General features: G+C 42.9%; 1 protein-coding gene across 1 annotated transcript; it reads right to left on the bottom strand.

The window, feature by feature from the left end:
- Nucleotides 1-5,915: 5,915 nt before the first annotated feature.
- On the bottom strand, nt 5,916-10,833 carry ahsg1 (alpha-2-HS-glycoprotein 1). The gene is made up of 7 exons (XM_080721744.1): nt 10,595-10,833; nt 9,876-9,986; nt 9,706-9,790; nt 8,218-8,387; nt 7,178-7,291; nt 6,760-6,837; nt 5,916-6,433 (listed from the first exon to the last, which is right to left on the bottom strand). The coding sequence occupies exons 1-7, from the start codon at nt 10,790-10,792 to the stop codon at nt 6,068-6,070; spliced, it is 1,122 nt and encodes a 373-aa protein (XP_080577870.1). The 5' UTR covers nt 10,793-10,833; the 3' UTR covers nt 5,916-6,067.
- Between the last annotated feature and the right edge of the window lie 1,626 nt (nt 10,834-12,459).

Raw genomic sequence — 12,459 nt, 5'->3', positions numbered from 1 at the left:
GACGATTTTATATTCCCTCCTGATAGGCTACGATTGCCTTCTAAAGTTTGCTGGATTGGCATACATTCCACTTAAAATCTTCACATCTACCTGCACATGGGCCTCTTCTAGCACCACCATGTGGCCCATTTTAGCAAAAGACATATTTTGCCACTCACCCTACTGACTTTGCACACAAATCACGCAAAGCGGTACACACTATCTCTAACCTCAAAGTCTATATACTGTTGGACTGAAGTGCTAACTGTATGTACCCAGAACCAATGCCACTTACAGGCCAATTTGTGTATACATGCATCTCCCGATTTGGGAGTCTTACTGGTACCATGTACAGCACGTGCAGTCGTGCACATACCTGCTGCTATGTTCATGCACCCTATGTCTATCCTCATGTAGGCCTACATATTGTAACGTTTAGCAGACTGAGTGGGGAAGTTCGCCTCCAACCGGGAGGCGAACCTGGGCCCCCCACTCAGCAGGCATGGCAAGCAACCCGCAATGCCAAGAGAGCTAGCTTGCTTGTCATAGCGAGTTATGGCCTGATCTCTTGCAGGGTCGTTACACTACCTCCTCCTCACAGACCCGCCCCCGCACTTCACACTTCACTGCCAACCTGGCCGGTCCCTCACGCGAGGGCAGGCTCCACGGATCCTACTTCTGACACCAATGTAACGTTTAGCAGACTGAAGTTTGCTTCCAACCGGGGACGAACACGGGCGCCCCACTCAGCAGACCTGGCAAGCAACCTGCAACGCCAAGCGAGCTAGCTCCCTTGGATGAGCGAGTTACGGCCCGATCTCTTTCAGGGTCAGTACAATACTGTCCCGGCTGGATATGCCATGTGTGTAGGCTATATAGATATATTTTGTTTTAAATTTTTCACGGGTTTCCAACGCCCCATAGTGCATTGCGCAGACGTTGTACCGAGCTTCTGGCGCCGCAGCCGAGTGTGATTTACAAGCTCACAAAGGGCTGCATCTGCGACGCGATGTGAGCTTGTATGTCTGCTGTTAAACCGGAAGTGTGATCCAAATAATCTCCAGTAAACTCCCGCGGAAACAGGTGGATAAATAACCTCTGTAAACCTGTGATTTGACAATAAACTGTTCTATTCTGATTCTTATGTAGGAGCATTTTCTTAAGAGCAGTAACCAGTAACAGATATTGATACTGCTTAAAACTACTTCTTTAAAAGGGACAATTAAACATTAGTGCGCACAGCAGAAACACCAGGCCACCAGGCTTCACAGACGTGTTTAATACCCACAAGAAAGAATAGTCTTCAAATACAGGTACCTATTCAGTTGACACCATTTAATTTACAGAATGGGCCATTTCAAGCTAGCAGAGTCAGCTGTTCTTGTTAGGCTGTGGCTGTAAGCAGTGGTAAGGGTGTAGTAGGACATTAGCTGAACATTGTGTAAGACTATAGTCCATTTATAAATGGAGTCAATGTAATGAGGTGTAGTGTAGATAAGAGCAGTTTTGATCTGACTTCAGACAGAAGGAGAGAGCAACATAGCTCATGTGCCTGACTCATCATGAGCCTTTTGGTGGCTAATTAATGAAGATGTCACACACACACACACACACACACACACACACACACACACACACACACACACACACACACACACACACACACACACACACACACACACACACACACACACACACACACACACTTAAGGAAACCATTATAGTTACTCTAATAATCCCATTTAAAATAATATTTTTTTTCCAGGAATAGTTTGAAATAATATATATTATTTTAGGAATAGTATTCCTATATATATTATTATTATAGGAATACTATTCCTATAAATGTAGGCTATAATTATTATAGTGAGACACGGTCAGCTGCTGTAATGTAACAGTGCCCTCTAGTGGCCTAATATGATGATGACATCCCTTGCCTTGTCATTGTGACTTGACTACCCTACCTCACCTGGACATGGAGTGTTTGGAGTCAGGTCAATCTCTTTACCAGGCAAGGATATTATTTGGTTTAAGTCATTCGAAACTTAATGACTTGTCCCATGCGTCACAATAATACTTCCATCAAGGGTCAAAGTGAGATATTTTACTAACTAAAGATGTTTGATGTGTCTTGGCCTTTTCCGCACCATATTTGATGGTGTCATGGCTCTTCCGGTCTGACTGTTCATGCTGCGTAAAATGATGGTGAGCAAGCAATAAACAAACACTGTACAAGCCGAGATTTGCACATCCCACCTTCATTACTGGTTGGATTACTTCCTGTTCAACCCTGTTACGACCCTAGGGTCTTCTAATGCATCTTATGTGTATCCACCTGTTTCCGCGAGAATTTACTGTAGCATTATCTGTGGGACACTTCCGGTTAACAGCGGACATACAAGCTCACATGCGTCGCAGATGCAACCGTTGTGAGCTTGTAGATCACACTCGGCTGCGGTGCCGGAAGCTGCCGCACACCTTCTGCGCAATGCACGATGGGACGTTGGAAAGTTGTGGATAAAGGTATAATAACCCTCTTTGCAGAGCACAGTGGCGCAGTCCGTAGTGCTGTCGCCTCACAGCTAGAAGGTCTTGGGTTTGATTCCTGCTGGGGACGCTGGGGACGCTGTTCTCCCCTCCACGTCATCAGTGCCCATATCCTAGTGTGGAGTTTGCATGTTCTCCCCGTGTCTCCTAGGGTAGGTATCCCCATAAAAACATGCAGTAATCGTGGTCTCTATACTGCCTGATGGAGAGGAAAGGAACTGCGTGGAATAACGCGTTCCTTCCATGCGCTACGTCCAACCGGGTAAACTCCATGCATAGAAGGAAGCATGCATGAAGTCAGTCCGTTGCTCTCCCCAGGTTGGCAGAGAGCGCCCAGGATTACATTAGATAATTGACACTGGTGACAAAATGGGTTACATAATGGTGGGATAAAAATGTAATTAAGTTATAATAATAATAATAATAACCCTCTTGTCCGTGTGTGAGGTGCTCCTGTGGAGTTGGCAGGTGTGTGAGCTGAGCAGGCCCGGCGGCAGGACTCAATGGCTTTATACTTAGGGGACCATCCGTGAGCTTAAGATTGCGACCACTATGCAAATGTGTGTTTCGCCTTTATTTTCGAGTACTTGCCGGTTTCACAGATGCACGGGGGAGGTGCAAGGTGGTCTGTGTGAGGGGGCCCGGCCCCTGATTGCAGGGGCCTGGAGCTGAGTGAGTGAGTGTGTGTGTGAGTGAATGAATGAATGAGTTAAGTGGATGATTGAGACTGTAGGTGGCGCCAGGGAGATGATTGGTTGCAGCCTACTAGGAAGGAAGTGTGTAAGAGGCTGGTGGTGAGAGCTCCTGCATTCTCCTCTCTCAGCAAACACATATTGTGCAAAGAAATTGAACTGTAGGGGTGGGTAGCATTTATTAATCCTGTTTTGTTGGTTAGGAGTTAGGTTTATCGATGTCTTTTGGTTATATTGGGTGGCTGTAGCTCAGGAGGTAGAGTGGGTTGGCCAATGCTCCATGCGTCAGCGGTTCAAATCCCAGCTTCTTCTGTCTACATGTCGAAGTGTCCTTGGGCAAGACACTGAACCCCAAGTTGCCTCCGGTGAGCTGGTTGGTGCCTTGCATGGTTTCCACCGCCACCGGTGTATGAATGTGTGTGTGAATGGGTGAATGTAATGCACATTGTAAAGCGATTTGGATAAAAGCGCTATATAAATGCACCATTTACCATTTATATTATTTTAGAGAGATAATTTAGGGTGGTAACTTTTGGTTCTTATTTAGCCGTCACCCATTCTGAAGCTTTTATAGAAAATATAACCCATTGTATAACTGACTTTCCTGATGGCTGGTAATTCTTTGGGAGTTAAGGAGAGAGGGGTTCCATACTTTAGAAAGTTTCAGGTTGCACAGTTCCCCTAGGCCTAGGGCCTAGGCTAACAAATCCAGACCAGCATTGTTTCAAAATCTAAACGAGACCCTATGCGTTCTGTGGTTCAGTCAATACGGTAAGAAAGGTTAGCAAGTGAAGGGGCCTAGAGGTGCAATGATTGTGATGACGGTAGCCATCTGTACATACACGGTAGTGTCTAGAGTCTCTAGACTGTCTACTCTTGAAGAGACAAATGGGCTCCACTAATTTAGGATTGGTAAGTGATATTTTTTGCTTAAACTATGTTTTTTTTTTGTTAAAACGTTAAAGCACAAATTCACGTTATAAAGTCAAAACACCTTCCAAAAACAAAGGGATGAGAGTTGACACACAGGGACAAAGAAATGACACCAAACAGCTTCAAAATTCACAGTCGAGACAGGTGTAATTTGCGTCATAGTCCAAAACATTAAATATTTTATTTTGAAAACCCTGTGGTATTTGAATTCTGACAAGGAAGCCCATGATGAACTTGTATCTGGGTTTTAGGACTACAAACACTGTACCCATTTATGCCACACTTAAAAATCCAGTAAGCGTTGCAACAATATAGGATTTCATACCACTTTATTTCATTACTACTTTAAAATAACAGTAACAGATGCTGATACTGACCCGTATTTTCTGTTGAGCCTCTCCATATCAGAGGATGACATCCAAAGGTAAGCATTTGAATTACAAACACATTGTGCTGCTCACTACAATGCTGTTGAAGAGTTTGATGAGTGTTTACTTACTCAAAGGTTTTCCTCACTGAAAAGGTGTTTGTTTGTCATAGGTTTAAAGGTTCCGCAGGTGTTGATGAGCTTCAAATAATATCTCATCAGAGATTCATTGACCTTAAATCTCTGCAGACTGATAATCCAAGGTACAAACAGTATAAATTCATAATGTGATTATTCTGATTTGAAAAAGCTATTGCCTTAAAAGATAATCTTAAAATTATTCCTTATTCATGCTTTATTATTATTCCTTATTCCTTTTTCATGCTTTCCACATTTCTGCTGCAGTTAAGTCAGTCCCCAGTGCTTGACAGCTCTGCTAACTTCACTCTGGTTGAGACAAATACTACTTCAAGCTAAAAAACTCAATTGAGTGAGTTCTATCATTAAACCAGAAGCATAATAAAAAGCATTATGTTAACTCATCTAACCTTCAATGAGCACGAGGCACATTGCTACATGTTATTTAGCGAGATTTCCCCAAACAGGGGTTTTGAAAAAGTTCTCATTTAAATGCAGACGTTCTTACCCTCACCTTGCAGTTTTGTGATCGTATCCAAGCCACGTTTGTACGAAAACCATCTTTTGAATATTTCAGGAGGAGAACCTTTCCTTGGGGGAGAAGCTTAAGAAGACTGAAGATGACGTCTCTATAAAGTAAAGCAGGTACAGTATATGATATGACTAGGCTTTTTTAGGTGTTTGTAGGTGTTTGAAGCTTATCCAAAGAACACAGGATTATGTTTTCTCCCCTGTCCGTGAGTGTGTCTGTCTAGGTGCAGCTTATGTTGGACCCCGCTGGACAGTTTGGTGTGAAACTTCTCCCAATATCCCAGTAAAAAGTGTGTTTTGAAGTACCAGTAATCGCTAAATGGTGGCAAATCTTGTCAGGCGGAAATGGGTGTGGTCTATATGGGAAGTTACGTTTTTATTGTACAATCTATCTATATCTAAGAGTTATAGGACAAATGTCAAGTCTTCACCATGACGCGGAATTGAACTTCCTTGGCCTATAACTCTTGAACCGTAGATCGTACAAAACTCCCCATATAGACCACACCCATTTCCGCCTGACAAGATTTGCCATTATTTAGCGAACACACTTTTTACTACTACTCCGATTGATTTAAAAAAACTCACTCAAATCGGTACACATTCTCTCTGGAGTTATTTTATCAAGATGTATCAGTCAGATTAGTCATATTTAATTTTAGTTGGCTATTGGCTTACAAAGTTTGCGGGAGGTGCCCATTTAGTTAAAAAAAAGGCGACAAATCATGAACGCAGCATCCGATCTGTCCCAGATTTTAACTTTATTCATTTTTTAAATAATAACTTCATGGAACATGGATTCTTTTTCCAATTTCCTGAAAAGTAACGGTTTCCGGGGTTTCCGCCCCAACAGCAACTATTTGCAGGTGTACATATGAATTCACTGTGTGCAGTGGGGCAGGGGCCAGGGGCAGATGGGATGGATAGCACCGTCTTGATTGGCCTGGGGGCAGGGATGGAAGGGATGGAAGGGATGGTAGTCGATGAAGGACCCCGGACGCGGACATGGTCGGTGGGGTGGGGGGCCGCCAGCATGCGGTGGGTGGGGTGGGGGGCCCCACCCGTGGGGTGGGAGGGGTGGGGGGCCCCCTGCGTGGGGTGGGTGGGGTGGGCGGCCTCCAGCGTGGGGTGGGGGGCCTTCTGGGCGTTGTTCTTTATCAAATGGAGGTGGTCCAGGACGAGTCATGGGAGGGGGTCTGCGGTGTGGGCGTCCACATTTGGGCTCAATGTCCACAGCAGTGGTGTTCTGATGAGAGTAAAAAAAACATAATGGATAGTGCTGTCTTTCTGAGCAGAATATTAACATAACAGCAACAAAGAAGGGTGTGGTATTTGGAGAGAATAAAAGCAAACTTGAACGTACTGTTCCTGAACAGTCTGGGATTGCTAAGAAGTAAGAATGTTGATAGTTTTGAGAGTTTTATTAGTGTTAAAGTATTAGTACCATAGTGTATTAATAGGGTTGAACAGGTTTTTAAGAATTTTAAGAAGAGGAAGTTACATGGGTGACTTGACCAAAATGCAATATTGAAACATTATGAATGTCATTTGGATTTGTGGAACTGGACATACCTCTGGTGGATAGAACTCACACTCAATCTGCTGTTCTCCTGTTGATATGCTATAAGTGGATTGGCAGCTGGCGTGACGCTGCAATAAAAGATGAGGTTATGATAGTGAGAATGACTCCTGTGTCTTTGTGAGGGCCCAATATGTTTGTGTGTTTATTGCAGTGGTCCTCAAAGTGTGGTTCAGGGACCCCCAGGTGTCCTGGGCTCCTCATGTAAATGACTCCTAGTAAGGAGCCAAACGGCCCCTCAGTGATCTGTATCTCTTGAGAGTATACAAATGCAACCGAATGGACCCTTATAGATCGATCTAGTACCATTTGTACACTCAAGAGTTATGGGGTCCGTGGACTATAATATAAAACCAAACTGGGGGTCCTTTAAATGATAAGGTTTGAGAACCACGGGTGCATTGCACTTACAGCTCTGTCACGGCAAAGGGGCACACATGCCTCGATAACTATTCTGGTCCCCATTGGGCAGTGTGACTCCACAAGGGCAAACTCTGCATAGTGGTGCATCGTTCCCATCATGAACTAGCAGGGGAAGAGAAGGAGTAAGTTGGAAACATTGAATTTAATTCAGAGTGTCATATTTACATCAATAAAAAACGAAACATGCCTTTATAATGGGTGACCCGGCCAGAGAAGTGAGTTTTGTTTTTTCTTTCTTATTTTTGCAGTGTCAGACTGGTGTAAAATATTCCGGTCTCAGTCAAGCTGTATGATGATGAAGAACACTGTATACAGACGGAGACCTTGTGGCACATAATATGTCACATGTACTGTGTTGGCATTGTGGCGTTGTGCGCTTGTAGATCTGCTGTTTTCACTACTTTTGTGCAGCACTCTTGTATGATGAAGTAGGGCTTTAGTTCATGAAATAACATACTATTTTGAAACTTGGAGTTACAAGGTTTCTGCCTGACGTGTTGCTGCATCAGGGACAAACACGTGTAATTCACCCTTTGTTAGTTTTCTGGTTGGTCCCTGAGTCCCTGCTTGACTGACCAACCAGCAAGCTCTATCTGCCTTGTCCTGCCCTGGTTCCGCCTTTTTTATATTGAATTTGCTATTAACATAATTTTTGGAGAAATAAAAACATTTAAAAACATGCTGAGTCACTATACTGCCACTGAGCAGCTCCATTTGACTGAAACCAAGTTTGAAATTAGAATTGAACACACAGAATAACAATACGAAGCAACTGAATTAAAATGGTAGTGGATGGAATGTCCCACCAAGACACAGCAACCAATGGGTGTGAAGAGGGGCGGGACAACGGGCAGGACTTGACAAAGGGTGAATTATTATTTTAGAGGTGTGCCCCCCGGTGGTGATTTGTGCTCCACAGAGCACCCCTTTCTAGTGTAATTTTGAACCACTGAAGACATCCGGGTTGGAGTCAAAACGGCATGTGTAAAGTATATGAATGTGTGCATGTTCGTTTTGTGTGCTTGTACCCCTAAATACATTCGTCCCACTTCCATCAGAATGAAGTAGCGTGGATTGGTGACGTTCTGGTTCACAAGAGTAACGCCTTTACGCACATACTTCAGACCATCTGCATTATTGAGCGCTAGCAAGGTGGGACAGTCAGGACATTTCTTCTTTAATTCCTCATCCGTTATTCCTACACAGACAGACGCACGTGCATACACACGCACACGCACATACAATACACAAACTGAGTCAACAAACATCAGTAAATTTGTCTTGTGTGAATGTTTGGCTCTGTGTAAATAATTGAGACTGATAGCATGTGACTGCTGTGAAGGAGTTATACTCTCTACAAAATATCTTCCTCTAAACCTGGAATGTGGTCAAACAAATGCCAATCAGTTAGAGGGTAATACCACTTGTTTTCAACATTGAACCATGTCCATATATATATACGTATATAGATATATGGTTTGATGTTGAAATGAGCGGTATTCCCCTTTAAGTTATTTCAAATAGAACAGGGTTTGCAGTCCTTTGAGGGTACATGCACTATTGCACTATACTGTATCCAGTATGTATCTGTATTGTACATCTACAGTAATATTCCTTTTGAAGAAGAAGGAAATCCTCATTCGACTTTAAAGGATACCTTACTCAAAATATGTCTCCATACTTTAGTGAGGCCCCCTGGGCAGTGGTTTGAGTGAATGGAATGGGTGGGGTGAATAATAAGAGCAATCCACACTAACATTCTTTGCACAGTACATTACTCTCAAAATGCTCCAATAAAGGGAGACCTCCAGTATGTATTTCATGTACTGTATGTAGGCCTGTGCAAAGCCACAGTGGATTTATACTTGACTGTGCATCGGTGTCGTGAACCAAAACAATTGCAGATCTAAGCTCACAACAACTTATTGCGATGCAGTGCATTATAGTTCCACACAATCCCCCACAAGACCTTTTTTGATCACACTCGTTAACTTCCTACTTGTCTTGTAAAGATGTTTTTACAAGCAATAACTATTTTCACACTCCAATTTACATGCTGATGATACAAAACAATAAGCTTGGGGCCTATTTAAGCAATCCTGCTGGCTTTCTATTGTTTTATACAGTACCACTTTTAATCAAGTTATTCCAACAGTGCCTTTGAGAGTTCTTCAGTATTCTACTGTGATTATGGACATTTCTGTAATGCTGAATGCACTCAGCTTCTAGTGTGTACTTGCCTATACCAGTGTTTTTCCTGAAATTACAGTGCAGAACACACTGTGGGTTTTTATTGCTAAAGAACAGTGGTATGAATCTGTGCTACATTAGTAACACAGATTTTAAAGGAGCTAGAAATCAGACTGAACCTTTTGAATACATACTGTAAATAATATATTGTTTTAAACGGTGTCTAATTATCTTTTTATACTTATGTAATTGCACTTTGCACTGCTTGGCTTTCAATTAATTGGCTATCCCTGCGTGGCTTTCAATGCATTCGAGGAGAAGCCCACCTCGTTTGGTGTCACAGCTATATTTGGTGACGTTGGCGACACCGTCTTTGACAGTCACAGAGACACTACATGCTGCAATCACGTTCTGGAAAAGAGACGTAAATGTCAGCTTAATGACAGAAACCTTTCACATTCTCCACAGACTACTGAACAGTTGAGAAATATTGTACCGTTTCAGCCTCGTTTCTGTAAAAACATTCCTCAAAATGTTTGGGGTTGATAATTTGACACTCTGTCTCATTCAGGTCCAGCATCAACTCAATGTTACACTCTCCCTGAACCTGGAAAGAAACAGATACATCCACAATCCACATTTAATATTGTTATTACAAGATATGTAGGCTGGTAGACATAATATTTATTAATAATGTGTGTCTTGGTAACATACATAACAGTAAATGTCTTTCCCATAGGGCTATTTATATTTTAATTAGTTAGGGGGTAGGGATGTAATTAAAATATGAATATTGCACATCTTATTCTGTTGACTTACTATCACAGCACTTACTGTATGACGCAATTCCTTCTCTACATATAATATTCCTCTAATACTCTATATTATTCTACTACTATAATATCTACTATCTAACATCTACTATGTCATCATTAGTTGTCTATAAATGTCTATAATTCCAGTATTTGATCATCATCCCTTTGCCGTATAGGCTACCTGTATCTCTCATCTGTCCATGCAAAATTAGGTCAATGTCCCCCACCTCTCCTTAGTATGGCCCCCAGTGCCCCCACAACAACAGTCTTCCCTATACAGTATTGCGCACACACACACACACACACACACACACACACACACACACACACACACACACACACACACACACACACACACACACACACACACACACACACTGTCACTCTCTGTAGTCTGTACCTGTTCCACTTTGCTTGTGCGGATCTTGTCGAGCTGGAACTTGTAACCATGCTTGTGATGCTGGTTGATGGTGTGCAGGGCCAGGCGCGCTGCTGCAATCCCCCCATCGTCTGCACAGGTTACTGGCTCCACAGCTGGAGCAGCCCTGCATGTCAGCACCGCAAGCAGCGAGCTTACCAACACCAACAGTGGCTTCATGGCACACAGACAGACAGAGACACACAGGACTGATATGGGCACTGCTGCTAGGGTAGTTATATAAACACAGAGAGCTTAAGGATGGACAGGATCGGGGTTGCCATGTCCAGTTGTCCACTTATTATAAGCGACTTTGGCCTTGTTTTTCTGTAAAGTGGCTTGTATTGCTAGTTTGATGGTTGCGTTTTTTGGGGCTTGTAGTTGCTTATTGTCTCCGCCAGGGCGAAAGGCATGGCCGAGATTATGTTTTGCACCCTGTCCGTCCGTCCGTCCGTCCGTCCGTCCACCCGTCCGCCCGTCCATGTGTCTGTGTGTACGTCTGTGAACAGCTAATCTCCGGCACAGTTGAGCCATTTGCAGTGAAACAGTGGACACACACAATCTGGATGCCAGAGCAGAACGTCTGCCCTGAATCTTTCAGATCGGCCTGTTATAGCGCCACCAGGAGGCTGATTTTATCAAAACACGCAAATCGGTACACGCCTACACGGTACCCTATAGTCGCGTATCCCCCATATGAAAACATTTTGTACCAGATTTGTGTTTTTAAAATGTTTCAAAAATATTTCAGATCTTTTTTGAAAATAGCAGATCTACAAGCTCACAATGCGCCGCAATATGAGCTTTTAGATCATCTATTCTGACATAGCCGTTTTTGTACATAGGTTATTATACAGTAGCTTATTTTGGGCACGTTTTCATAGACCTGGCTGCTTATTTCTCTTCCAAAATCTGGCAACCGTGGACAGGATGGAGGACAGAGGAGGGAGGGAGAGAGAGAGACTGTGAGAAAGAAATGAACAGGGAGGGATAAAGTGGGGGGAGGCCACAAAGGGTACAGAAAAATCATTCTCTTGATCTGTATCCTTTTTGGGGGGGACTGAACAGACAGCTGTCACAGTATGTACAAACAGAGACTTTAACCAGGCAGTGGAGTTTGTAAATGATTTTACATTGGACGTTTGCCTGTCATTAACTCTCTTCTGTTATCTGAAAGTGCCAGACAGAAACGTTCTCTCTCTTCTGTTATCTGAAAGTGCCAGACAGAAACGTTCTGCAGAAAATATTGTCTTACTGTACTGTGTGTGTGTGTGTGTGTGTGTGTGTGTGTGTGTGTGTGTGTGTGTGTGTGTGTGTGTGTGTGTGTGTGTGTGTGTGTGTGTGTGTGTGTGTGTGTGTGTGTGTGTGTGTGTGTGTGTGTGTGTGTGTGTGTGTGTGTGTGTGTGTGTGTGTGTGTGTGTGTGCGCGCGTGCGTGTCCAAATCAGAATATTACTGTTAATCTTCAATTTCAAATGCATCTTTTTGCATAGCATGTAGAATGGCCATTCTTGCAGCTGAAGTATCTACTTGGAGGGGCCAAGACATGAACTTCAATCATATAGTATTGCAAATGCAAATGGAAGTAGTAATTACTAACATTGATTGACTCAATTTAAACATTACATTTACTGTATGTATTTGGCAGGAATGTCATTGACATGCTAAGGCTATAAGCATTGATTTAGCTACAGTTATCCGAGAGAATATAAATGACTGAGAATAGCATAAATGTTTTTTATAAATAAGACAGAGAAACCTATTTTAGATAAATGTCATGTGAGGTATCTGTGCCAGAGGCCAACATTGTACCTTGTTTATTACACAATGTTTCAAGGTTAACAATTGG

The sequence above is a fragment of the Nannobrachium achirus genome (genome assembly GCF_963921795.1).
Source record: "Nannobrachium achirus genome assembly, chromosome: 1".
NCBI lineage: Eukaryota > Metazoa > Chordata > Actinopteri > Myctophiformes > Myctophidae > Nannobrachium > Nannobrachium achirus.
Note: the sequence above shows the minus strand (reverse complement) of the source record. Positions and strands in the feature narration are given on the sequence as shown.